This window comes from Haliotis asinina, chromosome 9 (assembly GCF_037392515.1).
Source record: "Haliotis asinina isolate JCU_RB_2024 chromosome 9, JCU_Hal_asi_v2, whole genome shotgun sequence".
NCBI lineage: Eukaryota > Metazoa > Mollusca > Gastropoda > Lepetellida > Haliotidae > Haliotis > Haliotis asinina.
Genome location: NC_090288.1, coordinates 51,112,469 through 51,139,342, shown reverse-complemented (window position 1 = coordinate 51,139,342; position 26,874 = coordinate 51,112,469). Strand labels below are relative to the sequence as shown.

The 26,874-nt window shown below is 38.2% G+C and overlaps 1 protein-coding gene across 3 annotated transcripts in view; it reads left to right on the top strand.

The window, feature by feature from the left end:
* Window positions 1-4,626: 4,626 nt before the first annotated feature.
* The window catches only part of LOC137297014 (ras association domain-containing protein 1 homolog), an 86,840-nt gene continuing 64,592 nt past the window's right edge, over window positions 4,627-26,874 (top strand). Inside the window, exons 1-2 of one of the 3 annotated variants that reach the window (XM_067828961.1) lie at window positions 4,639-5,082; window positions 5,744-5,891. In XM_067828961.1, coding sequence (XP_067685062.1) covers window positions 5,756-5,891 — 136 coding nt within the window. In that variant the 5' untranslated portion in view covers window positions 4,639-5,082; window positions 5,744-5,755. Of the gene's footprint in view, window positions 5,892-26,874 lie in introns of all 3 variants that reach the window. The other 2 variants (XR_010957679.1, XM_067828960.1) reach the window with 2 other exon arrangements.

Below are 26,874 nucleotides of genomic sequence, written 5' to 3'. Positions count from 1 at the left end.
CAACAGCATGAGAATCAATCTACATGAGTGGGATACTTTAAGTTGGAGAGCCACATGTTCAGAGTTGGGGGTGCAGGTTAAACAATGAATCAAAGTATTTAATCCCCCCTCAGTTCAATGAGGAAACAATACAGTGCACTCTGTCCAACTCGACTTTCTCAGAGTTGCTGCATATACCAGCCTGAAGGTGCGGTTCTGACATGATCCTTCTTTATAGGAAATTTCTGTGTAACTTGGACAGCAGTCTAATTCTGACTTACTAGTCAGTCCCAAGCTGGTCCTAAGTAGCCTGCACTGTACTTTGATTGGGACTTCTTTATGTTCAGAACTAATAATGGGGGAAATAGATGTTTATAACCAAAATAAGAGTAGCAAGATTTTTTCTCAGCATCCTGATATGCTGCTTGTTGCACACTTCTGTTTTTATGTAACACTAAAATCCATATGCTGTAATTTGATTAGGGCAGTCAATTTTGATATAACTTTATTATGTTGGTATGAAGTCGGAGATATTGCGACATCATGGAAAGGTTTAGGCACCATTTATGACAGTTGGTGTACGACACCAATGCTTCATGTTAAAGGTACAATCTCGCACATTTTTAACAATGTGTTGGTTTATGTTATACATGTTGGGGCATATGCACTCACATTAACTTCCTATTCATGCAATACAAAACATATTTCTGACGACTTGCCTGAAATTGATAACCGAAAGTTTGTGGGGGACAGCTTCCAAACTGGTTTCAGTCACAAGTAGTGCATACGATATTCCTAAAGAGCCTCCAAGGGTCATAACTATGGGGTTCGCTGGAAATCGCTGATAGAAGGAGCAATAGTCGAGTTTATGAAACGTTGCATTAATTCATTCGAACACTTTAACTTAATAACGTTATGTAAATGAGTAATGTTTTGGGGGCAATAAATTGTATGGTACATTCGACGAGGGCTGATAGTGTTATTGAGAGAAATGTATTGTGGTTTCATTTAGGAAAGGACTGTGACAGTGGCCCTTTAAAGTGGTAAACATCTATCATGTCGTTGTATGCCTTGGCCTAGCGTCAACAAATTGCGATATAAAATCACTCCCGCAAAAAACTGACATGATTATATGGCAAAGATTCGTATAACAAATCACGTTCCAAGCGATATTTGCTCACTCGCCTTTTTGTCACACTGATTATACTTCCAAATACTGGGATTCCACTAGGATTGTTCTAGAATAATAAAATAGGATCCACTCTTCACACCTTCACAGAATTGTTTCCAAGTGTATATTTCAAGCGGAACTACGACTGGAGGGTGGGGTAGCCTAGTGGTTAAAGCGTTCCCTCGTCACGCTAAAGACCCGGGTTCGATTCCCCGCCTGGGTACTGTATGTGAAGCCTTTTTCTGGTTGTCTGCAACCATGATATTGTTGGAAAATTGATAAAAGCAGCTTAAAACTAAACTGTGATTTTGCTGGAATATTGCTAAAATGCGTAAAATCATACCCACTCACTCATAACTGATACTATTTCTGCCTCATCGAAATAGGTCACCATGATAAAGATATTCCCATGTGATGTATCTGCCTGATGTGTTATCATGATTTCCGTACAATGTGTACAGCCACAGGTCAAATAGTACACGGAGCCATATTGTACTTGTTAAAAGCACACCACGTCATACTGTGTTTTACGGAGCTACCGATGACCACGGTGCCGCAATCGACCATCGAGAGTTGCGTGCCTTAACTGTACCAGGATCGGGTAGTCATGGGTTCGAATTCAAGGTTCTTACATATTACGTTCCTGGGTTTCTCGAAGGTGATAAACTTAGTTAAGATGCGTCATTTTGATCTGTTCTCAATGCGTTGCTTCGGCACACTTTCAGTGCGTGCGTGCATGAACGCGGTGTTAATATGGTGTCCTATGAGGCCCTATGTAATGTTAGGTGCGTATTATTTGTATACCACATCGCTATGTAGCAGGGATGTTAGGTGCCTGGTGACTTAAACCCATACTTCCTCACGAATGGGTCGAGTCGACACGGTAGTTCGCACCTTTGACCATCCATCGTGCGTTGGACCACTCTCAATAAATCAGCTGCTTGTTTTTCTGGCTCAGTGTCGATGACATGTGTCGAAAATTATTATTTTCAAAATTTTTCAAACGTATATTTTAAGTAGAACTACGATTGGACGAGGTGGTTATGGCCTAGTGGGTGAAATACTGGTTCGTCACGTCGTAGACCCGGGTTCGATTCTCCACATGGGTAAAGACGTGAAACCTATTTCTGTTGTCTCCGACGGGTGTCGCTGGAATATTGCTAAAAGCGGCGTAAAGCAAAATTCACTCGTTAGAGCTAACTCTTGAGTCAGAATGAGAGCGTTCCATCTTTTGGAGAACTAGTGAAAATGGTCACTCGGGATCCTTAAAATGTAATGTCAAAGGACCCTCCTATAATTAGCCATTTAACATGTAGTTACAGATTACATGTTTTGATGCTCATGTTTGAGGTATTGAACATACACAAGGTAAATCACGAGATAAAATGATACGCTCGCCAGTTATATCTCCTCTCATTTGGCTGACCAGTCTTATTTCATAACAACTTTTAGTCAGGTCAGAGTGAACTAAAATATAACTTAAAACGAGAATCAGTAGCAACGCTCCATGTTGAAGCGCTACCTTAAATAATACCTCTATCTTCATGTATGTCTATGCCTATCTTTATACGAGTTTGAATTTATCTTCAGTAACACATGCTTGTCGTAAGAGGCGACTGTCAGGATCGGGTGGTCAGGCTCGCTGACTTGGCTGACTCATGTCATCGTATCCCAACTGCGTGGATTGATGCTCGTGATGTTGAACCCTAGAATTTCCAGACTTGATTATTTTCAGACCGTCGCCATATGGATGTAATATTGCTGAGTGCGGCTTAAAACTTAACACACTTCCTCACTCATTCAGGTGTCTCCGTTTCTTATACCATAGCGATTGAGATGCATGAGCTAACGGCGAACGATCTTTTGTACACAAACGGGTTTTGACAAGCACGAAAATGTGGAACCTAAATTTTATGTATATTATTGGCATTGCACCTGAAGAAATCACTTGCTGATTCAAGAGAACATGTCATTTCAACACATTATCGCAAAAACAAATTGTGAAAAATATCATCCACTGTTCATTACGTCACATGCTTCTGTGGGAAGTAACTAAATAATAGGCTGACTGAATAATGACTGCATCGGTGGTCTTTTGCAGAAATGTTTGGATATAAAATATGGAATAATCCAAGGACATAAAAAATAAATGGAGAGGTGGGATAGCCTAATGGTTAAAGCGATTGCTCGTTACACCTAAGGTCTGGGTCCGATTCAAATGGGTACAGTGTGTGAAGCCCATTTTGGGTGCCACCGCCGGATATTGCTGCAAAAGGCGGCCTTTACCATACTCGCTCGTTCCAAGATATATGACTGCAATACTGTACCAAACCATAGAAATAGAGAAAGATTGTAAACAGATGGTAAAAAGTCCATTCGTTCCAGAGAGTGTAAGTGCAGTTGAATCAATTGTGACGTAATATTTAATGTTGGGCTGTAGGGGTAGCATAATGGTTAATGTCCGCTCGTCAAGCGGATGGCCCAGGTTCGATTCCTTACATGCGTACAGTGTATGAAGCTTATTTCCGGAGTTCTCACCGTGATATTGCTGGAAAAATGCTAAATGCGGCGTAAAACCACATTGAATGTATCAAAGTTTTTGTTGTGAAAATGCGGAAAGCGTGTCAATACATTGGGAGTTTTAGTAAGTGTTAAAGGGTGGTGAAATGTCTTTAACATCACATGAATGTACAGCATTAGTAACTGACAGAGTTTAAGCGAGCATAAGGAAACTCGGTAACTGAGCTGTTTGGAAAACTGATCGCAGTTGAGTCACGATCCGAGAGCCACGAACCATAACATGACGGAGTCCCTGCACCACCGTGTGACATCCTCGAAAGAAAAATCGTGATGTGACGATATGTAGCACTTCAAAACATAAGGCTTGTGTTTAACTTTGAATTTTAGGTCAACAGAAAGTGATTGTTGACGATATATTCTACAGGAATATGAAAATATTGTTATGTTTTTGTGGGACATGCAAGTATATATTCACAGAGATTTTGTATATACAATATGTGTGTGTGTGTGTATGTATGTATGTACACACACACACACACACACACACACATATATATATATATTGTGTGTGTGTGTAAAATGCAATAAATAATATGAAATAATATAAAATATATAGTAATCTCGAAAAAATGTGAAGATGTTAAATTAATTGAAAGAAACGGGGTCTTCGGGGCATTCAATGTCAAAATGTCTACGTGACCTTGTGCAATAATGTGAAAATGTTTGATATTTCTCCGAGAACCAAGCTCTAAAGGTAATCAAAGTTATTGAAAAACGTAGTTTACATTACACAACTGTAGCTAGTATGTTTTGAGAAAACCATCGTTTTGGGGGTGTGAAATGCCATGAACAGGTGCGCGTTTAAATTTTTTAGCGGGTGGTATAGATCATTGACTCGCTATCCCGGTCTCGGTTTAAATAGAGGAAGAAATATTTGACTGTGTGAACGAGGCTATGAAAAGGGGAGGGAATATGGCTGGTAAATGTATGACCTCAAAGAAGTGAGCCTGAGAGATAAGATTTCGTCTTTGTTCACCGTGGCTGTATGGGCCTGTTAATTCATCGAGTTGCTCCAACGTAGCGGGACTGGTTCAGGAAAACGTGAACTAATTGTGTTGTGTCTAGCGATTTTTCTCTCTCGGTGTTGTCGTCGGCCATGCTCGGAGTTTGACGGAAGTTGAACATGGAGTCTTCCTGTGTCGTCAAATGTTTCTACTTTGAGCTGTGTGACTCACAGTGCTAGCGTGTTCTTTGTCTCATTGGCTGTCGCCTGCTAGCGGAGTTTTCTCAGGCGGAATCAGTCAGTTCTGTTAATATTGTTGCATCAGCTGTTCCAACAGGTTGAAATGATTTTCGGTTTGCGATCACCATTTTCGAGAAGTTGTGAAGAATCGCTGCATTAAACATACTGTGTGGGTGTCATGTCATGGAGAAACGTGCATGTGTCATGTGAATGATTTCATATCTTCTTCTGTTTTGAATTGGCATTTCATTAGGCGGGAAGAGTATGTAACTGACTGACAAGATTTCAAATGATTCTAAAATAGACAGCCAACACAGACCTTCGACATTCTGTGTTTTGATTTTTCCACGTGGATGGGTTCAGAACAGAAAATTTAACGAGGATTTAGAAAGTAGACGCGCCGATTGAGTCAAGCTAGTCTTGTCACAGGACAAGTAGTTAATTTGCCCTGCCAATGAAGTAACTAAATGTCAAGTATTTGTTGCATATTCATGAAACAGTTTTCTTATTCAGAAGAGGTCCAGAAGATTATCAACACATTTGTTTGCCTCATGTAGATGGCAAGAGAATATTTTGAGAATATTTACCTCCAGGAAGTTGAGAAAGTTATGGCCGCAGCCAATTCAGTGTCAGGAAATTGCTCAGAAACTACTTCCCCTGATATATTCAATGCTATCAAAAGGAGAATTGTGAAGGTGCAAGCAAATATTGGACAAAATTATAAAAATGTCATGCAAGGTATTGGATTGCAATTGAAAAAGAGGAATGACAGCCGCAGCAATGACGATGACACCCATGTCCTGAACTTCGCTAATTCTTGTTTTTACCAGGAGCACATTGAAATGGAAAGCATTGAAAGTGAGGGAACACTTGGTAGAGGTCATGATTTTGTGACATGCCAGTTGACAAATCCTACTTGGTGTGACAAGTGTGGAGACTTCATCTGGGGACTGTACAAGGAATGTCTACGATGTAAAAGTAAGTAATTTTGTTCAAGCAACTATTAAAACAAGGGCACACACCCACACACACTTGCTCGCCATGTGCTTTCTTCACAGTCCCATCCTTCCTACCATCCTAACCTCAATAACGTGTATGACGACTGGTTTAAATATGTCATTTTCATTTTCAGAGACTTTAGAAAAAGATTTCTTTGAGCTTTACTTCCAGCTAGCTTAAGTCCTGTTAATATTAGGCTTGTAAACAATGTTTGAACTGACCTACTTTCAAGTCAAGTCCCATCACATGTCATTATAACACAAGTGGGGGAATACTTGAAGTGATTATGGTGGCTACATGTTAATGGTGACACACTCACATCTGTATGTTTGCGATATATTTTGACAAACTAAATAGCAATGCTGGTTGTGTAACAGGTACGACTGTGAACCTTCAACATCAGATGTGATCAATATTTGTTATCTCTGTGCAGCATTTCTATGTTTTACATGAAAAGTTGTCAGTTTCCTGATAAATTAACCTCTTTGTGTTGTGTTTTTGCTGTTGATTGGAACATGGTATCTAAAGTAGTCATGGAAAGGGATGGACAGTCTGGGTTTGTCTGTTTAGACATGTTACTGTGAGAAGAGGTGTGTTCTTGGCCCTTCCCTTTACAAATCTAGAGTAGTGCATACTAGAAGTCTGTAAAATTGTGTACTTAATCACTACATTTCTCACTTTTATGTCCACAATCTTTTTTTCAAATGCTGACATAATGTTTTGAGAGTTTTCTGTCTTACTAGCTGGGGCAATGGTGTACCCTAGTGGCTATAGTGTTCACTAATCACACTTAAGACACAGCTTCATAATGCTCACGTAATGTTACCCGAGTTGTCTGGTTCACTATCTGGGGCGGTGGGGTAGCCTACCGGTTAAAGCGATCACACATGATGCCAAAGACCCGGGTTCGATTCGCCACATGGGTACAATGTGTGAAGCCCATTTCTGGTGTCCCCCCCCCCCCCCCCTTATCTGTGACATTGCAGGAATATTGTTAAAAGCGGCATGAAACTAATAATACAGTTTTATTATCTACATTGATTTTGGTGAAGTTACAAGTAGTTGCCCGAATCTTGGTGTAAGGTAAGCATGAAAAGTTGAAATCCTCTTTCTTAAATTTTAATATAAATAACAAGTCAGAATGACCTGTAAATGAACTAAGACAGATACAAATATTGTCAGTCTCTGTGGATGATATAGGTCAGTCCTTACAGACATCAGTAACAATAATACTGACTAGAACTGATGTTAATGGGATGTCTTTTGATACAGAACTGTCAACATAGGAATATTATGATAATGATCTTATAGCTGTGGGTACCCAAAGGATTAAAGGCTGGCATAAAAGGTGTATATTATTTTGATTGATTGAATCCACATGTGGGGATCTGTGAGGAAGGGATGATCATTATCAGCATTGAAATTATGTATAGAAAACAAAGAGTGACGTATCTGAACCAGCCCTTTCATCCTGTTGTAGCTGTACCACATTCATAACCGTGATGGTTAACATGACTATGTCCATGACATACAGTAATTAAGTTAAACCATCCATTTATTGCACGTGTTGGTGTTAATAATATGAAACAGACATGGTATCAGTCAGGATCCAGCTACCTGCCGTTACATTCCTTCTGGTGTAGAACCCCCTCCCTTCTGCTTCACACATCAGTTACAAGGAGCTCTTGTATTATGTACTCCACTGACCCTGTTACCTTGTCTGTCATACAGACCCTGAAGCAAATGTATCCAAGCAAGCCAACACAAGTGTAGAAAATGTGGCAAGTCTAGATTTCTACACCTTCAGGGTCTCTGAAAATAAAGAAAGTCTCAGGGCTTCTTTTCCTTATGTTTTTTTCTTTTACTATGAGCTTTTTTCTGTATAATATGTTCATTTCAGAGACTAGGTGTTAGTCTACCCTGTTACCGTGTCACTGGGGCATTGGGCCATAATGATTAGAACCAGTGGTACAACTATGGCGTTGATTAATACAAACTAGATCTGTAATTTGACATGTCAGCTTAGCCTATGAGCAGCTTGGAAATGTAGCGGTAAGGGCATGAGCTCATTCAGATAGTTCTGGGTTTGAATCCTCCCATTAGAATAGGGGTCATCTGTGATTGACATGGCTTGATCCATGTTTAGTGAAATTCCAGAACTACCAATAGTTTGGTTCTTGTCTCTCCTGAAAATAGATCCGGGGTAGAAAAGGCCTTCAGCAGCCCATGATTGCTACAAAAAGCGACTGTGCTATTCGTAAGAGGTGACTAATGAGATCGCATGGTCTGGCTCGCTGACTTGGTTGACATGTCATTGGTTCCCAATTGTGCACATTGATACTCATGCTATTGATCATTGGATTGTCTGGTCCAGACTCGAATATTTAGACACAGCTGCCATGTAGATGAAAATTTGCTGAGTGTGGTGTAAAACTTAACTCACTCACAAATTCAACTATTGTCACACTGCATACCCAGGTTTGATTCCCACAAGAGCAGTATGTGTGAAACTGATTTCTGGTGTTCCCCTGCTGTGAAATTATTGGGATATTGCTAAAAGCTGACATAAATCCATGTGCACTCTTTGATGCAGTAAATAGCTGACAAAGTGCAATGGGAGACTTAATCAATAAACATTAAGTTGTGTATTTGATTTGAGAATTGTGTATTTATAATGGATACAGCTGAAGACATGTTGGTCACCATGGCCGAGTTAGTCTTTTAGATAGTAAATGTGTCTTTATTTGAAGTTGATTGTGAAGTAAAATTAATACCGTTTCAATCAGTTTAAAACCTGATTTGACCAAACATGTGAAAGGTATCAGCAAACTTTAAATAAGATGGTAGAGGAAGGTTACTGGGTTCATAGTTCTTGTAACACAATTTGTGTGTGTGTTGTCAGAAACAATACAATGATTTGTTGCCTGTGTGAAAGAGGAAATGTTTTGTACTTGTATGCTGTAGGTGTGCTTGAGGTAGGATAATCTGTGATAGTGTTCAAATCCACCAGTTATGTCAGATGTGTCCATAGCCCGGATTAGATTCCCAGCATGGGTACAATGTGTGAAGCCCGTTTCTGGTATTCCTTTACGTGATATTGCTGGAATATTGCTAAAAGTTGTGTAAAACCAGACTCACTCTGGTTGTCTATCACCATGATATTCTTGGAAAATAAAAGCAGCTTAAAACTACTCTCTCTCTCTCTCTCTCTCTCTCTCTCTCTCTCTCTCTCTCTCTCTCTCTCTCTCTCTCTCTCTCTCTCTCTCTCTCTCTCTCTCTCTCTCTCTCTCTCTCACTCACTCACTCACTCACTCACTCACTCCTGTAGCACTGCCTGTCCAAAGCCTGCATCCATAGTCTTATTACAGGAGTGAAACAAGTATGACATACCATCTTGGTCCCTCGCCTTGCTCTAAACAGTTTCCCCACCACCTATCTTTACATATGCAGTGATTTACCTTGAGTCCTGTATCTGAGCGTCCCTTGGACTCATGTTTATGATTTTCTGAACTACATAACGAGGGTCCCAGGCACTTAAAAATCATCATTGTTACTGTTATTGTAGTATTGTGTGTCATGATCAATGCAATGATTGTCACAGTAATGAAATTGCAAATGATGCAATAACTCAGCTAGTATCAAACTCAGTGATAATTTGATGTTACTTGATTGGAGATTTACATTTTGTTGCATCTGTTGTCAATTTTTATGCATATAGGACAAAGGAATACGCTTCAAGTAAATCAGTGCGTATGAGTTGTTTTACTTCGGTGTAAAGTGAAACTCAACAGTAAAATCAAATGGTGAAATTGATGATGCATCTGAATCAAAAGTAGGTGGTTGATCCCTTGCCGGAAAATACCAAGAGCTGTTCAGAGGTGTTGTATGCTGGTATCTTGTCTTGGACTTAATGGCATAAAACATCTCCGATTCAGTGTACTGTGTAGTTTGTCTATGAAGGGAAAGAAACCTTTCAAAATTTCCAGCTAGACTACAGGACCAGTGAGTAGACAATAATTAGTGGTCCTGTTTGTATGTCACTGGTCCAAAATAACATTTGCAGATTTACTTAACAATCTATACAAGATTCACTTGTCACCAGGACCACAACAAACTTATCATTTTGTGGTCCTGATGAATTGTTACTAGCCAGGGACCATAGGACCAGCATAATTTTCGCACACTGTCTATATTAAAGTGTATCACAGTGTCTCCCATTAGTTTAGGTCCAGTACAGGACTGTCACATCCACTTTTACCCGCGAAGATCCCGGTTAGTGCTGATCCTCAGTAACTCATGCTTGTCGTAAGACAGGATAGGTGGTCAGGCTTGCTGGCTTCGTTGCTTCGTTTTGGTTCCCAGTTGTGTACATCAGTGTTCATGCTGTTGATATCTGGATTATCTGCTCCAGACTCGATTATTTACAGACTGCGCCATATAGCTGGAATATTGCTGAGTCTGGTGTAAAACCTAACTCATGCACTCACTCACATGCACTCTACACTGCATGCAATAAATGCCTGTCATATTTATGTCACATATCACACACATAACTGCTGTTATTTTGAACATGATGTCATCCCCTTCTCACCCCTCTTCTTTTCAAGGTGATTACTGAATCAAGCTTCATAACCCAGTTAGAGCTACAAGCTGTTGTACCATATTGTAGTCTGAATATTCTGTCTTGACTGTGGCATACCTCTTTCTTTCACCTGTTGATGGGAATGTGTAACGCTGTGGCACTTATACCCCCTATAGCACAAAGATACATCACACCCTGATATCATGTTTTTTCGTTTAGAGGTGCTTGTAGCAATTAACAATCCAATTGTGTACTATTACTGTGAAGGCAACTATAGTTACCCACAACAGTATAGGGACAGCGTGTGAGGGTAACCCTGGTGGTGTTTGGTGCTGACAGTATAAATATACATTCTGGCACTGCAGTTAATCCCAGCTGTAGGTACACAGTGTCTGATGGAGCTGTCTTCTCCTTTAGGCAGGTGCTTGGCATAAACAGAGTACACTAACAGAATGTCTTGTAGTTGCTCCTATTACAGACAAGGGTAGATACTATCTTGACTACCTTACAGGGTAGACATTGGATATTGGTAAATATATATCTATTGCATTATGTCTCAAAAATGTATTTAATATCAGGTCAGACACGTAACCAAATTATATTCTTACATGTTGTTGTGAGTTCTGGTATTGGCATAAAACAAGCAATATATTGCCAATGTATTTGGACTTAAGCTGCGATATGATACAAATTCGGATATAAGGGTTGTGTTATGATCTGTATCATGATAATGAAATCCGTAATTCTAACACCAACTATAAAACATCACAAGATCAAAACAAACCAATTTTTTAACTATTTGGTGGAATTCCACCAGTGTTGTTCAATGTTTATTGGGAAGCGAGATGTTAAGTTTTTACGTTTACTTGAATGTTGATAACATGCCAGTTGTTCGACACAGTTCTGGAATCAAGTATTTCTGGGTACTTATGAAGGGGAAATAAGTAAGCATGATTTTAATCATGAAATAAAAGGAAGTCTTTTTCTTGACAGATATTGCAATTCGGCAATATTCAAGGTTATACATCGATGCATCATGGCCAATTTGAAGTATTATATCGGGATGTACAACAATGTAAAACTTTGTATTGATTCTCTTTATTGGCAGCTCAAGGACTGCATTGATCCGTATCGATGAATCGTCACACCAGTAGTCGTTGTACAATAGGACATTTGACCAAAGTGCTTAATAAATTCCTTGAATTATCAGGAATTATCATTGGCAATGAGGGCAAGACTTCTTGCTAGTTTGGCAGGAAGACACTTGCCGGACTCCATGGTAGACACTGGCTGCAGTGATAATGCGAAGACACTGTAGTAGACACTGACTGAAGTTAACCGTATACAGTTGTTCCTGGATTACAGTGTACTTTTAGATCTTTAATGGGCATTCTAGAAGTTGGTGAGTCTAAAATGAAACGGACAGCTTTATGGATTACAACTTCTTGTTTATTACGCTGAGCGACGTTTCTATGTAGATTCTTACATTGTTTTCATGCAAAATGTGAATACAACCAAATAATGAGAAGCTTATATAGATGGTATGTTGTGACAAACAGTGGATTAACATTAACAACAATATGTGATAGAGTAAACAAGTGGTACATAATAGGAAGAGGCCAGTAGGAAGCTAAAACAACAATGAGCACTGGTGATGAAGCCAATGAGTGGGATGAGTTGTAACGATGTAAGAATCTACATAGAAACGTTGCTCAGCGTAATAAACAAGAAGTTGTAATCCATAAAGCTGTATGTTTCATTTTTGTACATGGTAGAGTCTGCTGTTAGTAACCATCTTCATTCTGGATTGCATGGTACCTACCAGACACCACCAGTAATGGCTGAAGCTTGTTACTAGACTTGTTCCAGGTCCACTGGTAGACAGTGGCTTCAATTACAAGGCTTGTTCCTCAAGTGTCTATTGGAGACATGTAGACTTGTGTAGTGTTGAAACGTCTTCCCTTCCAGAAAAGTTCGTGTTTTGTTTGATTGGTACCTAGAGGAATGCAAGCACAGCTCAAATCTTCCTATTAGGAAGACCTATTATGTTATTTGTCTGTCACCATGAAAAAACTGAAATGAGATTAGTCTGATCGAAAATATTATTCAGGAATTACAGTCAGTGAGTGTTTGTTTCCCAGGCTCTATGGGTCACACCCAGCCATGATTTGTGCCTTGATAGAACCCCATAATCAGGTGTTAGATTAGCACATGATAATGTTCTTACGAACCTACTTATGGTGTAGTTGGAGTAGGGAGGATTTACTTCCTCTTAATGTCTTGTTAATGGTTTGCAGAGAAAAAAAATGGGTATATTACACAGAGAGAAAACATGGGTATATTACTTTCTTTTGTTGCAGCACAGAAGTTTTAACACGCTGAAATTCAGTTGATTTTCTGTAATGCTAATGCCTGTTTTGATATCTCAATTACATGTATGAATAGGATATTTTTCTCTAACCGTTATCGCTGTAATACTATAGCTGAAAGTTGATAACGTGTATGTTTCTACTGAAGGTTGGGGTCACGTTGTACTTGTTGCAAAGGTCAAAAAATATATTTATGTGCATGATTTAGTCATTCATCATTCTTTGGAAACACTGTAATCCATCTCAATATTCATTCTGCTGAATATTTTGAACATTTTGAGTACCTGAAATTGTGATGCAAATATAGGACTGAGGCTTTCTCCATAATGGCCAGAATTTCCTGTCATATCTTTGTACTTATGTACAGACATTTTATATTTATCATTTTGGAAATGCTGCAATATATTGAAGCAAATTACATGGCTATTTAAGACTTGCAGGGGCTGTGGGATAGCCATGGTTGAAGCATTGCTTGTCACAACTAAGGCTTGTGTTTGATTCCCTGCATGGATTCAATGTGTCAAGCCCATTTCTGCTGAAATAACATTTTGAAAATGATCTTGAAGTTTAGATCTCATGAACATTTAAAGTTGCTTGTGGTAGTGTCCAGGTCTGGAATATGGAAATTATATTTTTGAAATAATGAAAGTGTCACTTTTAGGGGACCCCCTACCCCCCCAACCATGAAATATGAATGGTCCCTTAACACTAAGAACTGTTTTGGCTGTAAAATATATTCATTTGAAACTCAAGATGTTGGTTTTCTGTAAGGAATAAATATTTTGAAAATTCTGTCTGGAAGTAATTTCTACAAATTAAACATGAATAAGCCTCTTAATTATGCTAATTTGGTCAAGAAAAGTAGTCACAATTTGTATATGGTATAGAATACATCTTGAAGCCAAAGAGTTGCATGTAATTCAGTTTACCTTTGAAATGTGTCCCTTTCTGTGCTCATGTTGACCATTCTTATGTAGTTGAACATTCCAGAATTCCAAACATGCAAGTGTAAAACAGAAAAATAGCTAGTTCTCAACAATTTGAAGGGGTCTGATAATTTTCATACCAGAGCTTTAAAGATTTCAGTAAATTGAGAATGTGACATTTCCAGGGAGTAAAACAGGGCTGTTATCATACCTTGTCCTTCATTGGGCTTGGGTGGATGTTTTAGAAATGTCAAAACCTTGTTGTGCTCTGAGTTTGAATAATGCAAGCGAGAAGTTACAGGATATTTGTGAACTGTGTTTTGAAAGTTGAACTAGTGAAAACATGACAACACATAAGTTATTTAAGAAATACAGTTCACTCTACCACCATGTATAGTGTCGTAAAACACACTTTCGCTCTGAACTGTTATAATTAAAACACAAGGACGATTGCAGCTATATGGCGGTGGTCTGTAAACAAATAATCCATTGATCAAGAGCATGAGCATCGATCAGTGCAATCGAGATAGGATGACTTTTCAACCAAGGCAGCAAGCCTGACCATCCAATCCTGTTAGTCACTGCATTTGACAAGCATGGGTTACTGAAGATCAGTTCTTACCCGAATCATCATGGGTTGATAAGTGAAAAGATTTTATTATTTGCATATCTCATGTACCATAGGCACTTAGCTTGTGCCTCACACAAACAGAAAGGACATTCGTTATATCATTTATGTATTACACATACCACAAGCTGGGGATGGGGATGTTTTCCTTGAGCTAGCTGTAGAGATGTTTTGACACTTGTATTGCCATGAGCTAAAGGAATATTTAGTCACTTGGGACAGGATGTTACATCACAACTAGTGGAGATAGTTACAACATATACTGACAATGCACTAGAATGACATTGCAGTAGGTACAGGAAGTGTTTACATGAAGCTTGACGTGTAGTTCAGCATTGTTTGACATTTCCCCATGTGGGTTGTCTGATGTCCCCATAACATGCCACTGTCTGCAAACATGGAGGATGTTCCTACAGACATTCAGTCCTTTATGAACAGGATCAGTATCACAGCTCATAATAAAAACTAAGCATAGCAAAAAGTGATGTTTCAACAAGGGATTTGTAAATGCATTATGAAGAGTAAGGCATTGTATGAAGAGAATGGATTTGTTGGGAGTCATTTAGAGGGTGTTACGACATTTATCCCATGTGACCCTGCCTTTGTTGTGTCAGTGAACTGTCTGGATGGCTGGAATAAGCCGGTTTGGGAAAGTAGGATTTAGTTGGTAAGTGGGTCACGGCTGGCTTTGAACATGCCTGAAAATAGTTTGTTTGCTAATGAGGGATGCCCAGCATCTGTCATTTTCAAAACTGTTTTGAGATGGATTGACAAGGAAAAAGATTCATAGATGAATAAAGATGTTATGCAGCATGTCATAGCAGAGTGAATTTTGTTTCTATTTGTAGTACTTTGCAAGTAATATCAGAATGTTAAAACAACTGCTATAAATACTCACATGTTCTTGTATTTTATTGTCTTGTAGCTTGATGCAGTGTTGCAAATAAGTTTCATCCAAAAATCACAATCTTACCATTTCTAATTGTTGACTACCAAGAGAGAAGCAGACCTGTGTCATAAATTGTAACTATTTATGTGAATGACGAGTTGTGTATTTTTTGATTTGGTGTTATGACATTTTCTGTTTGAAAATAACAATGCAGTGAATATATATGTTCCCACAATGCAGAATCTCTGAATGAAGCAAGTCTAAATTACCCAGGGTTTCTCCTGACTCACTTGGACTCCGCTTCAAGTTAAATAGGTTTCTTTTGTTGTCAAACTTATATTTATTCAGGGACTAAGCGTTAGTCTAATTTGAGAAATTTGCAAGAAATTAGGAATTAATATAGATCTGACTCTATTCCAATGAAATCCAAGCAACATAGAATGATTCTGTCAGGCAGAAGTATATTTATAGAACAGAAATCCTATGTGGGATTTCACTTACATTCAACTTTATTTTTTGCTAATACACTCTCAACATCACAACCTACAGAATGTCATGCTGTTAGGTCACTTCAAGCGTACAAGTTCCAACATTAAAAAATATCACAATATTTTTCTAGACACTAGGACCGGCAGTTCTTGAACTTCTAGTCTTTCCCATGCATTAGCAGTCAGTCCTGTGTATCTCCATAACAGAAAGGCCAACTACACACACAGCCTGTAGGTATGATACATTTGCCATGGGTACTGTTATTTTTAGACTAACACTCTAAATATATTATGAACAAATAAACCCACTTTAATTGAAAAGAAGTCGTAATGATTTGGGAGATTCACACTTGCCTCATTTTGGGCTTTCAGGGACTGGGAAAGGCAAGGGCCATGAGCCATTTTGCACACTAGAATGAAAAATGGCCCATTAAAATTTGGAAGTTTACTATTGATACAAGGGCAGTGGCCCTTTGAAAATTCACGAAATTGCTAATAATTGTCAAATTAGCCCATTGTCAAAGTTTTCTTTCCCAATCCTTGGGCTTTAGCATTGCAGGGAGAGGTAGGCAGTGGGGAAAATACTGTGGTTCAGGGACTGAGATACTAGCATGGGGAGTCATTTTCTGACTTCTCTTCAGGTGTGAGACTGCGGGTCATTGGTTTGAATTCCATGTTTGCCCTTACCATTATTTCGTATTTGTCAGTACTCTACATGTAGGTTTTGTAAGAGTGATAACTGCCATCACCTCCGTCTTTCCTTGCTAGTGATCCTGACACAATGTGATGTAGCTGAAATATTGTTTCATTATGGCACGCTAAACCTTGCACTTTCACTTTGACACTTAAACACAATTTATTGCATTTCTCTGACAATTTAATAAATCAGTATAGTTTCACTAAGACATTTTTGGTTGACTTTGTGCTTGTATTTGGGTTAGGATGGCTATTTTTTGTATTGGAAAATTGACACATGGCTTTAGTCTTGAAAGTATGCCATATTCAGCATATCTCTCATGTGTATGGAGCACCAGAAATTTCAAATCTTATACCATTTATTTTTTTGGTATGTTATGGCGAGAATAAGGTCGTGGTAATCATTATCAGACACAAATACAATTCACCGATCTGAAATTACAGCACCACTGGACTCATTGTCTGCACTCAACAACAGCACTCTCATCTTCTCTTAAGTGACCTACTTTGCCATCTTGGTCCATGGCTGACCATTGTCCATGTAGTACGATGTCTAATTAGACATATTGATTAGAAAGGCTTCTCAGAAATAGACATGTTTGTGTGACCTGCTGCGGGCAGTGAGGCTGTCATCAGCTGATGAAAGTTGTGAGGGATGAGAGCTGCTCCAGTCACCTGTGTAGTTCATCTCCAGCAAACAGTTATTTATTATGTTGGAAATTGGTAAAAATCTCATAATTGATGATTGGTTCCATAAAACAATTGATCATCAAAAATAAGTAGTTAGCATCATTTATCAAATGTTCATGTTTATATTTGTTAATTGACAAAAGTTTTGTTTGAATGTTTTTTGCAAATTACACTAAGTGGATCTGAAAATAACACATCTTTACAGGATTACGAGTATGTAAGGAACATGAATTTCTGGGAGTCTTTAAAATATGTTCAGTTTTGATGTGGAACGAACTTGTTGTGCTCATGAAACATAAATTTAATGACACAGACAAAATCAACCTTGTGAAAAATATTGTTAATGCAAACAAGTGTTCCAGAATTGTTTCTTTTCGATTATGAAGAAACATGATTGCTTGTTTGGTCATTAAGTCTCTGCGATCTATCTTCGATGATTTCAGTTAATCAGACCACCATTACTTCTTGACAGTAGTTTATTTTTAGAACCTAAAAAGGAGTTTCATCAAATTTAACTTGAAAGTGTGTTTGGTTCATTAGTTCTGCTTCTAATGATTAAAGCTGGACTAGACAATCCAGTGGTCGGCAACATGAGCAAATAGTAAATATATCATTACAGGTTTTGTTCACATTATGGTAGTATTGGTGCATGCTTTGTTAGACTTGTTCTTAGTTCATATATGTCCTGGGGCAGTGGTTTAGCCCAGTTCATCATGCTGAAGACCCAGTTTTGATTCACCACATGGGTTCAGTGTGAGCAGCCTGTTTCTGATGTCCTCCTCTATGATAATTGCTGAAATATTGCTAAATGCAACTCACTCACTCACTCACTCACTCACTCACTCACTCACTCACTCACTCACTCATTCACTCAGTGTTCATATATGTTCCTGATGGTGATTGTTTTATATTCTTTTAAGTATGTTGTTGACATTGCTTTCATTTAGGCAACCTAAAATAAATTTTCTCTTTTTTATCATTTTATTGAAAAAAAATGTGTATGTGACCATTTTGTTTTGTAGAATTTTTAATTATTTGAAAACTTGGAATGCTGGAAGTTGAGACAGATTTCAGAAGTCTGCTGGCTTCACACACACACAAATTTATCAATGCAAAAAAAAATAAATTAATAAGTTGAAACAAGAAATTAGTTTTATGTGGTTTTCTGTTCACCAGCATTTTGTAATCTTCCAAAATTGCTGTGAAAAGTTCAGCATTGCAGTATATTGCACACATCATGTAGATTTTCTTTGCTGATTAAGTAAACTGGAACTTGAAACCATGAAAGTTTTCCCCAAACCATGCTGAAAACGATAAGCGATGCTTTTGATGAGCACATTTGGAGGTAAAATTCTCATATACACATCAATATCTCCCCCCAGAAATAGACCCCAAACTCACTATCAAGTAGCTGGATATTTTGGCAAGGGTAACACACGGCATCAAGCAAATGTGAATCATCCCTCCCTGGTGTTGGCACCATGATTCTACAGGCACAGATAGGTCAGAGGTGAAACTGGGAGGTAGGCAGCATATTGCCTGGGGAGTATTAGAAGGATGGAATGGTCATAAGGCTTTGTTTCATCTGATGAAGTGAGATAAAGTCTGTAAGAAGCTCTTTGGGAGATGTCTCAGCAATCAATCTTGGATTGTAAGTGCAGGACGCAGGCAGTCTGACAAATGCTGAATATTGTTTGAAACAGGATTTTTAGATTCTTATTTTGTTAAATTATTAGGAACTGGGAAATATTTTCTGAAAAAATGGCAAGTTGTGCATTTGTAGCAAACTTTTAGCCTGTGAAAAGGATGAAAAGTTCCTGTCTACTTGGACGTACTGTTTCCACTGGTAATTATTAGTAGCTCTTACAAAAATGACAACACAGTTTATTACTCTTTAAAATGTTGTGATTTCTTGTGGAAATTAAAAAGTTTTACAAATATTGTCTCTTGGCTGATTAAAAAAAGCAACAAAGGCCCATGCCCTCAATCATTACCAGCATGTAAAACTGAGGAATTGATTTCTTGGAACTTTTCATTCCAGAATGGCTAATACCATGAGACAATTCTTGTCGGTTATTTATTAACCACTGCACTTGTAGCTGCTGGCAACTAATATTAACCATGCTCCCCACAGGGTGTTCATCTTTGAACACAGGTCGTTTGACTCACCTAGCCATTGATGAACATGGGGAAAGCTTCAAAATAAAGATAGTGTTTTGATCAAATGTTATTATTGTTTGTGTGTAGGAAAGGATACCATGGCATTAATGTGTTAATAGTGAATAGGGCTCAACTGCAGGTCACAAAATGTAGTTGCACAATGACCTGACAGCACTCACGATTCTCATACTTGTAATGATGATAATAGTGTTGTGATGCAGAATTCAATCCACCAAAACGTAACGGTCAATTTAATTGCAGTGTAATGATCCGCTTTGAATTGAAACACTGAGTAGGTCGAAAGCTGTAAGCCATTGAGTGCTGCGTCATGTTGCATCATATCATTTAGGATGCAGGTCAGAACAGTACTGCGGGAATGTTTAGTTTATTGGCTTCTCTGAGCAGCATATGTAAGAGATTGTACAAATGCCGAGTCCTAACTGTTACAGGATTCCTGGCTTGTTGCCCTTCCCGCTGTCTGTTGCTACTACTTGCTGCAACTAATCATCTGGAATTATTCTGCCTATCATCAAATGATTAAGTGACTTTCTCTTTGTAAAGGGCATGTTGGCCGAGTTGTTATTGGCACTAAAATTTGCTGTTCAGAGTTGTCTCCCTTTGTGACTTCGAACTCTCCAGATTGAGGGTTTGAATCCCAGTTAAAGTGTTTTGCTTAAGACTTGCATCACATGTACTGCATCATATTGTCACTTTCAAGTACAGATGAAATGCTGTTCAACTTTGCATCACACACTTACTTGATCACACACTCGATCAGCCACAGACTATTCCTTATGTTCTAGGGTGGGTGAGTAGTCTAGTGGTTAAAGCCTAAACTCACCATGCTGCTGACTTCATGTTACCTGACTCGTCTCTTTACTATCTGGGACGGTGGTGTGGCCTAGTGGTTAAAGCATTTGCACCGAAAACCCAGGTTCGATTGCCCACATGGGTACAATGTAAGAAGCCTATTCATGGCACCCTCCGCCTTGATATTGCTGTAATATTGTTCAAAGCGCTTTAAACTAAACTCACTTACTCTTTGTGAGATAAACAGTTTCATATCAAATATGTTACATTCTAGACTGTGACTTGATTAAGTTCAAAGCAGTAATCAGGCCAGTTTACCCCTCTAACTCAGATGGATTTAAAACAAGACAGTGTAGCAGGACTTGACTCTCAGCAGGAGGCCGACTCTTAACTTTCTACCTTCAGAATCTTGTTTGCTCTACAGATTACATGAACATCGCGGAAGCAGACATATTTTGGCACTGTCCTACAGCCTGCTTGAACAAATAGCACACGTTGCAATGAGGCATTATTTTACATCCTTGATCGAGTCTGCATATGGTAGGGTTATCTCAACAACTTTTGAGCAGTTAACATTATGAGACGGAACTCACTGAGAGGGGATGTAGTTTTGTGTCTCTTCATAATACAGTTATTTGCAGACACTGACCTTATGTATTGTGGGGTGGCCTTGTGGTGAAAACATTCATTCCTCATGCTGAAATATCGAGTTTGATACCCAACGAAGGTACTCATTTCAGGCACCCCTCACGATATATAAGAATATTGGTAAAAGTGGCCTGAAAAACCTAAAGAAGTATCTAGTCATGACTCAGTTAAGTTGAAATGCCCTTTGAAATAATTCTTGCACAGATTGCTTTTCCTTGTTGGTATCCCACTGTGATATTGCTGCAATAAAGTACCGTAAAAGTAAACTCTTTCATTACTTCTATGCCATATTTGCATTAGGACAGGAAATTTTCTGATCAGATTTGCGACTATGCTTGTCGTAAGAGGCGACTAATGGGATCTGGTGGTCAGGCTCACTGACTTGGTTCACAAATGTCATCGGTTCCCAGTTGCACAGGTCGATGCTCATGTTGTTGATCACTGAATTGTCTGGTCCAGACTCGATTATTTACAGACCACCGATGATATAGCTGGAATACTGCTTAGTGCGGCAAGAAAGTACATTCACTCACTCACTCTCACTCACTCACTCACTCACTCACTCACTCACTCACTCACTCACTCTGATCAAAATCTGTCTAGGTTACCTAAAAGCTAAGCAAGTCTTTCAGATTTCTGTATCTTGAAAATGAGCATGATAAGGACATTCCAAATGTCAAAAAATTGTGATACTGTTGAAGATATGTTTGTTACTCCCAGTATGATTGTTTTCACTCAAATAGAAATAGCGCTTAGGCTACTCACCTAAACTGTATGGTGAATATGTTAACACATGTATGAAGCTATATCTGGAGCTTGATCACCCAGATTCAGGTAGTGCAGCTGGCAACATCTGCAGGGATTTATCTAGACTGACTCAGTGACCGATAAAATTGGCCCAAGTCTACACCAATTGTCAGTACAAATTCCCATATGGGAATTAAACAGTTCCTGTTTTATGTCAGTATATTTACAACTAATGTGTGTCCGTCAAGGTGATCTCTATTCCACTGATAGCAAGACAAAGAAGAATGAAGAAGCTATTTTTTTACAGCATTGTATCAAATGCTTCGTTTCAACGGAATGTTGAATTTTCTGTGAAAAGAAGTGGGTTTTTTTGTCATATAAAATTCATTTTTAGAACAGAAAACATCTTTAGTGTTTGCCTGCCAAGAATGTTTAGTTTGAAATCCTGGATTAACTCTGATCAATATCTGGTGTGCCTACTCCATGCAAAGGTTCTCTGTTGATATACTTTAAGCCTTGATCTTGGTCTAAACAGATAATCCAGTATGTTATATAAAATCTGATTGCATAAATTGAACTTCAAGATGACAGTCAGTGTAAAGACAGTTCCAGATTATACACAATGCCATCATATTCGTGGAATATTGCTGAGTGCTGTGCTATGAACAAGCAAACTATTATTTGAGTCATTTTGACTGGCCTGTGCCCAATTTGGAGATGCAGATGAACATCATCTTGGAAAATCTGTTAGATATTTGAGACTAAAGAAATACTCCAGTTCTATGCTCTGTTGTCAGCAAACAGTTCCTGCACCTTGTGCATCAGACATTAAGAACAATTAGGTCAGGAAGTTTGAACCATCCGGGTGAGGGTGATGTAGTACATAGTCATAGGGATACATGGCCCTGATGTGATATGAGAAGAAGTCATCCAATTGTTGGAGATGGGATTTAGATGAATGCCTAGCTTGCCATTTACATATGGCATGGAAGCATATACCTTGATAATACAAAATTTCCAAATTAATCAGGAACTTACTCACAGTCGTTATGAATATTATCTCAAATTCTTTCTCTCAGTATGTCATTATTGCATTTTACTGACTGGGAAATGACTTGTATTCATTATGGTAGAATGCATAGCATGGCCTTGGAAGTGACTTGTGTTACATTGTACCAAGGATGGGTTAAACCATGGACTTGCTCTTAGCCTGTGTTTTGCGACTGATGGGTAAAATGTACAATTTATGCCCTTGGTGTTTTTGTGACATTTTCATTAAGATCAGTTTGTGTTCATTACATTTTTGCAATATTCCAGTTATATCATGGTGGTCTGTTATAAATGAAGTCTGGACTAGACAGGTGATTGATATCGATCTTGTCTGGGTGTGATGACATGCTCCAAAGAAGTCAACAAGCCTGACCACTTCATCATGCCATTTTCCTCTTTATCACAAGCATGGCATGCTGAAGAATTGTTCCAAGGGCCTTTTTCGCAAAGTGATCTTAGTTCTACGACTGTCATAAGTCTATGTTAAGTGTGGGAGTTATGATCACCTTAGTACTAATTGCTTTGTGGAATGGGACCCGGATCTTAAATGGTTTTATTAACTAATGTTTAGGGCTGTGCATTGGCATATAAATTGTTTACGATATATAGTGACTCTGTTACTGGTATTCTGAAACATACTGCAATATATGCGGAGCATGAGTGATTGTATATGGAGAGCCTGTTTTGTACATAATAAAGCCATACATATAAACCTATAGGTTGTGATCATATGTGATTTTGAGGGACTGTCTTGCATTATTTATAAAATATATTTGATGTATAGTATATGCTGTTTTTTGTCAATTAAAAATTATAATGGAAAGCTTAGGAGTAAATGAAAATCTGTGTAGATTTTAATTTATACTATAGGTATAATCACCAATCTTCATATATATTTTATTACTGTAATACCAGGAAGTCCAAATAATGTATATTCTGTAATGGAATTATAGTGCCCTGTTCAACCAACTGAACCCAACTGTCATGATACGTTTGTTGCTAACTATAACCACAGTTTATTGGATGCTGAAACTTGTCATGTGACGTTGACCCATAACTCTTAACTATTGTGCTATCTTGACATCAACTCTCAAATACATTTTGTAGTGTAACACTTTTTTGGTCCTTGATTTTCTGGCTTTAACTTTCTTTTTTGATCCTCACTAAATCTGTGTTGGACTGTGGAGTGGCCTAGTGAGTAAAGTGTCTGCTCATCATGCCAAAGATCCAGGCTCAAATCCCACATGGATAAAATCCTATACGATTATTTTTGGTGTTCGCCGCTGTGATATTGCCCTGATATTGCCAAAAGTGGGGTAAAACGTAACTCACTCACCCTAAATCTTTGTAAATGAAGCTAAATTATGTGTGGTCCGGGCAAAAGTGTTGTTCAGCACACAGAATTCACATCTGGATTTAAATATGTCTGCAATGACTAACTGTATTAAAAATAATGTTGGTTTTCCCTGTTTTCAGACTGGTATTAATTTTTTCTGTTCTTTTTTATTACTTGATAACCTTTGTAACTTCCATTATGGGCAAATCGTGGCTTTTTTCAAATAACTTTATGCATCATTACTTGGACAAGAATCAGTTAGGTTGGCTGTCACAGTTAGATGGATGAGATACTTGTGACAATTAGAAATGAAAATGTAAGGCATGTGAGACTCTCAAGTACATCAGCTGATCACATCCTCCCCATCTGGGCTTTGTGAGACATGTGACCTAGGTCAGAGGTCACTTCCTGTGTTTGTTGTGATGTCAGGCAGACATTCCTTCACACCCTGGGAGGAGCTTCTTACATCACTCACTGTTATAGAGCTTGTGTGATACTAAGGCCTCCGTAAATATAGTAACACAACATGACTAGAACATGCTATCTTTTCTGAAGTAAACATAAACAGGGATCTCTTTCAAGAAGAAGCTGAAAGTTTATTTTAGAATTGAGAGATACCTAATGAACATGAATTGTATTTCGTTGTCCAGTTTGTAAAATACACATGCTTATAGGAATTGTTGTTCTACTTATACACGTCTTGTTTGACCCCAGATCTCTACTTTTATGAATATGTAAATATTCGGAAATGTTTCAAAGCTGTAATGCGTCTGGCAATTTTTTAATGGATGCTTTGACAGCCAAGATCACTTTACATGATGTGTCAGTCACTGAATTGTCTGGTCCAGAATTATTATTTGCCTGGAATATATCAGTCTTGATATTTGTTGCAAATGTTTTTGAGTGTAACAAAGTGACATCAGTTGTTTGTTTTATTTGTATCATCGTGAAAATGAAACAATAAGTCAAAACAAGATTTACTGATGTGAGAGTGAAGTGAAATAGTATTCCAGGAATAGATCTAAGTGAACTGAAGATTGAAGTGCCACATTGAACTAGTTTAGTTTCAGATGAAGGTCAATCAGTTCTCCTTACCATCACAGACCACTGTATTCATGAAGGTCTTGCACGTGAGTGGCCAGACCCTAGTACAGACATTAAACTAAGGCCTTCACATATCCTGGATTATCCAGTGTGAAGCCAGCCATCTGGCCCTTCTTAGACACCCTCCCCCTCCTGTCCATGCACCCATCAAGCTCCTTATCTCCTGCCTCACTCCCCCACCCTACTCTGAGTCATGAGGACACCCCCATCTGTCAGCTTGAGATGTATCCCTGTTAATGTCTCACAGTTTGTCCTATGATGCCTGGCTTTGCTCCAAGGCTGTACTGAATGCTAAGCCTATGGATGTATAGTAAATTCTATCCTTTGAAGAGGCAAGTCTGTTGTGCCAGTTTGTTATTTATTGTTGTTAAAAATTATCAATAAAATTGTTTATTACTTTACAGACTTGTGCAAGTCTGTATGATGGAGTGTATTGGTTGGTATCGTGTGGCCATCTCCTCGTTATTGTTTACCAATATGAGGGAAATATTTTGTTTGCTATATTTACCACTCTACTCAAAAATGTCTGAGAAATATGTAAACAATAATCAAAAATAATATGAAAAGGAATCACATTACCAGTGAGATGTTTTTTGTATGCTTAATGCTACATGGTTTTTTTTTCAATCAGGATTGTTTTGAATTGAATGTTTATTTTATAAAGAGTGACAAATATTCAGATGTATGAGCAAATAACCCACACACTTTTACAAAAATTGATTTGGCTTTATGCTTCTGTTTTTGGTTACGAATATATAGTTTATATTTTATTAACAGATAAGATAACTTGGGCACTGTCTTAATGGACATTGCATTACAGATTCTTCATAATTTTATTAAAAAGCACAATCTGTTTGACTTCTACCATTGATGATATTCTGCAAGACTAATTTTATTTTCATTAAAACTTGTAATGGAATGTAATAATTAGGAGAATAAGGTTCTCTTAAAAGTATAATCCAACGAATGATATCTGTAATATTGTCTTTTACAATGTGTACGTTTTTCCTGGATCTCTGCATTGTATCGTGTGTTCGTGACTTGTCTCCACATGGTAGTCATTTAGCAGTAAATGCAGTGATGTTTCCTTGGGACAAATGACACCATTTATATCAACATTAATTTTGTTTGGAGTTTCATCTATATAATTCCTGTATTGGTCACAAATAACAAATAACGAATCAGGTATAGAGGATCCGAAATACTAGCATCATGCCCAACCTTCTGGGCCAGTACATCTATACTTGTTTTACCTTTATTGGTCTGTGGCATAGACTAACAGCTAGTCTCTGAAATGAACATATTTTACAGAAAAAAACGTTCATAGTGAAAAAAAAATAATATAATGAATTGGAGCCCTGAGACTTTCTTCATTTTCAGAAGCTAAGGAAATCTAGACTTGCCACATTTTCTAGACTTGCGTGGGCTTTCTTGAATATATATACTTCAGGGTCTGTACGACAGACTATCTGTGGCAGGACCAATTGGAATGCATAGCTTGTGAGAGTGAGATTGTTTTTGACGCTTTTATCTCTATCTTGGTGGGGTACACTTGAAATGGGCTTTACACATTGTACCCACATGGGGAATCAAACCTTGGGGAATCAATCCGGACCGTTGTGTGATGAGGAATTAACCACTAGGCTACCCCACCATCCCCTACTTATATACCTTGAACAGTACTGAGTGTGGTGTCTAACAAAAAAACAGACACGTTAAGTGTTTGTCAAAATTTGGCTCCTCCCGATACAAGTTTGGTTTAGTCAAAAGCAGCTTTAAATAGCGATAATATGACATGCTTAAAAATGTATGATGTCTGTCGTATCTGTTTATCTCTAT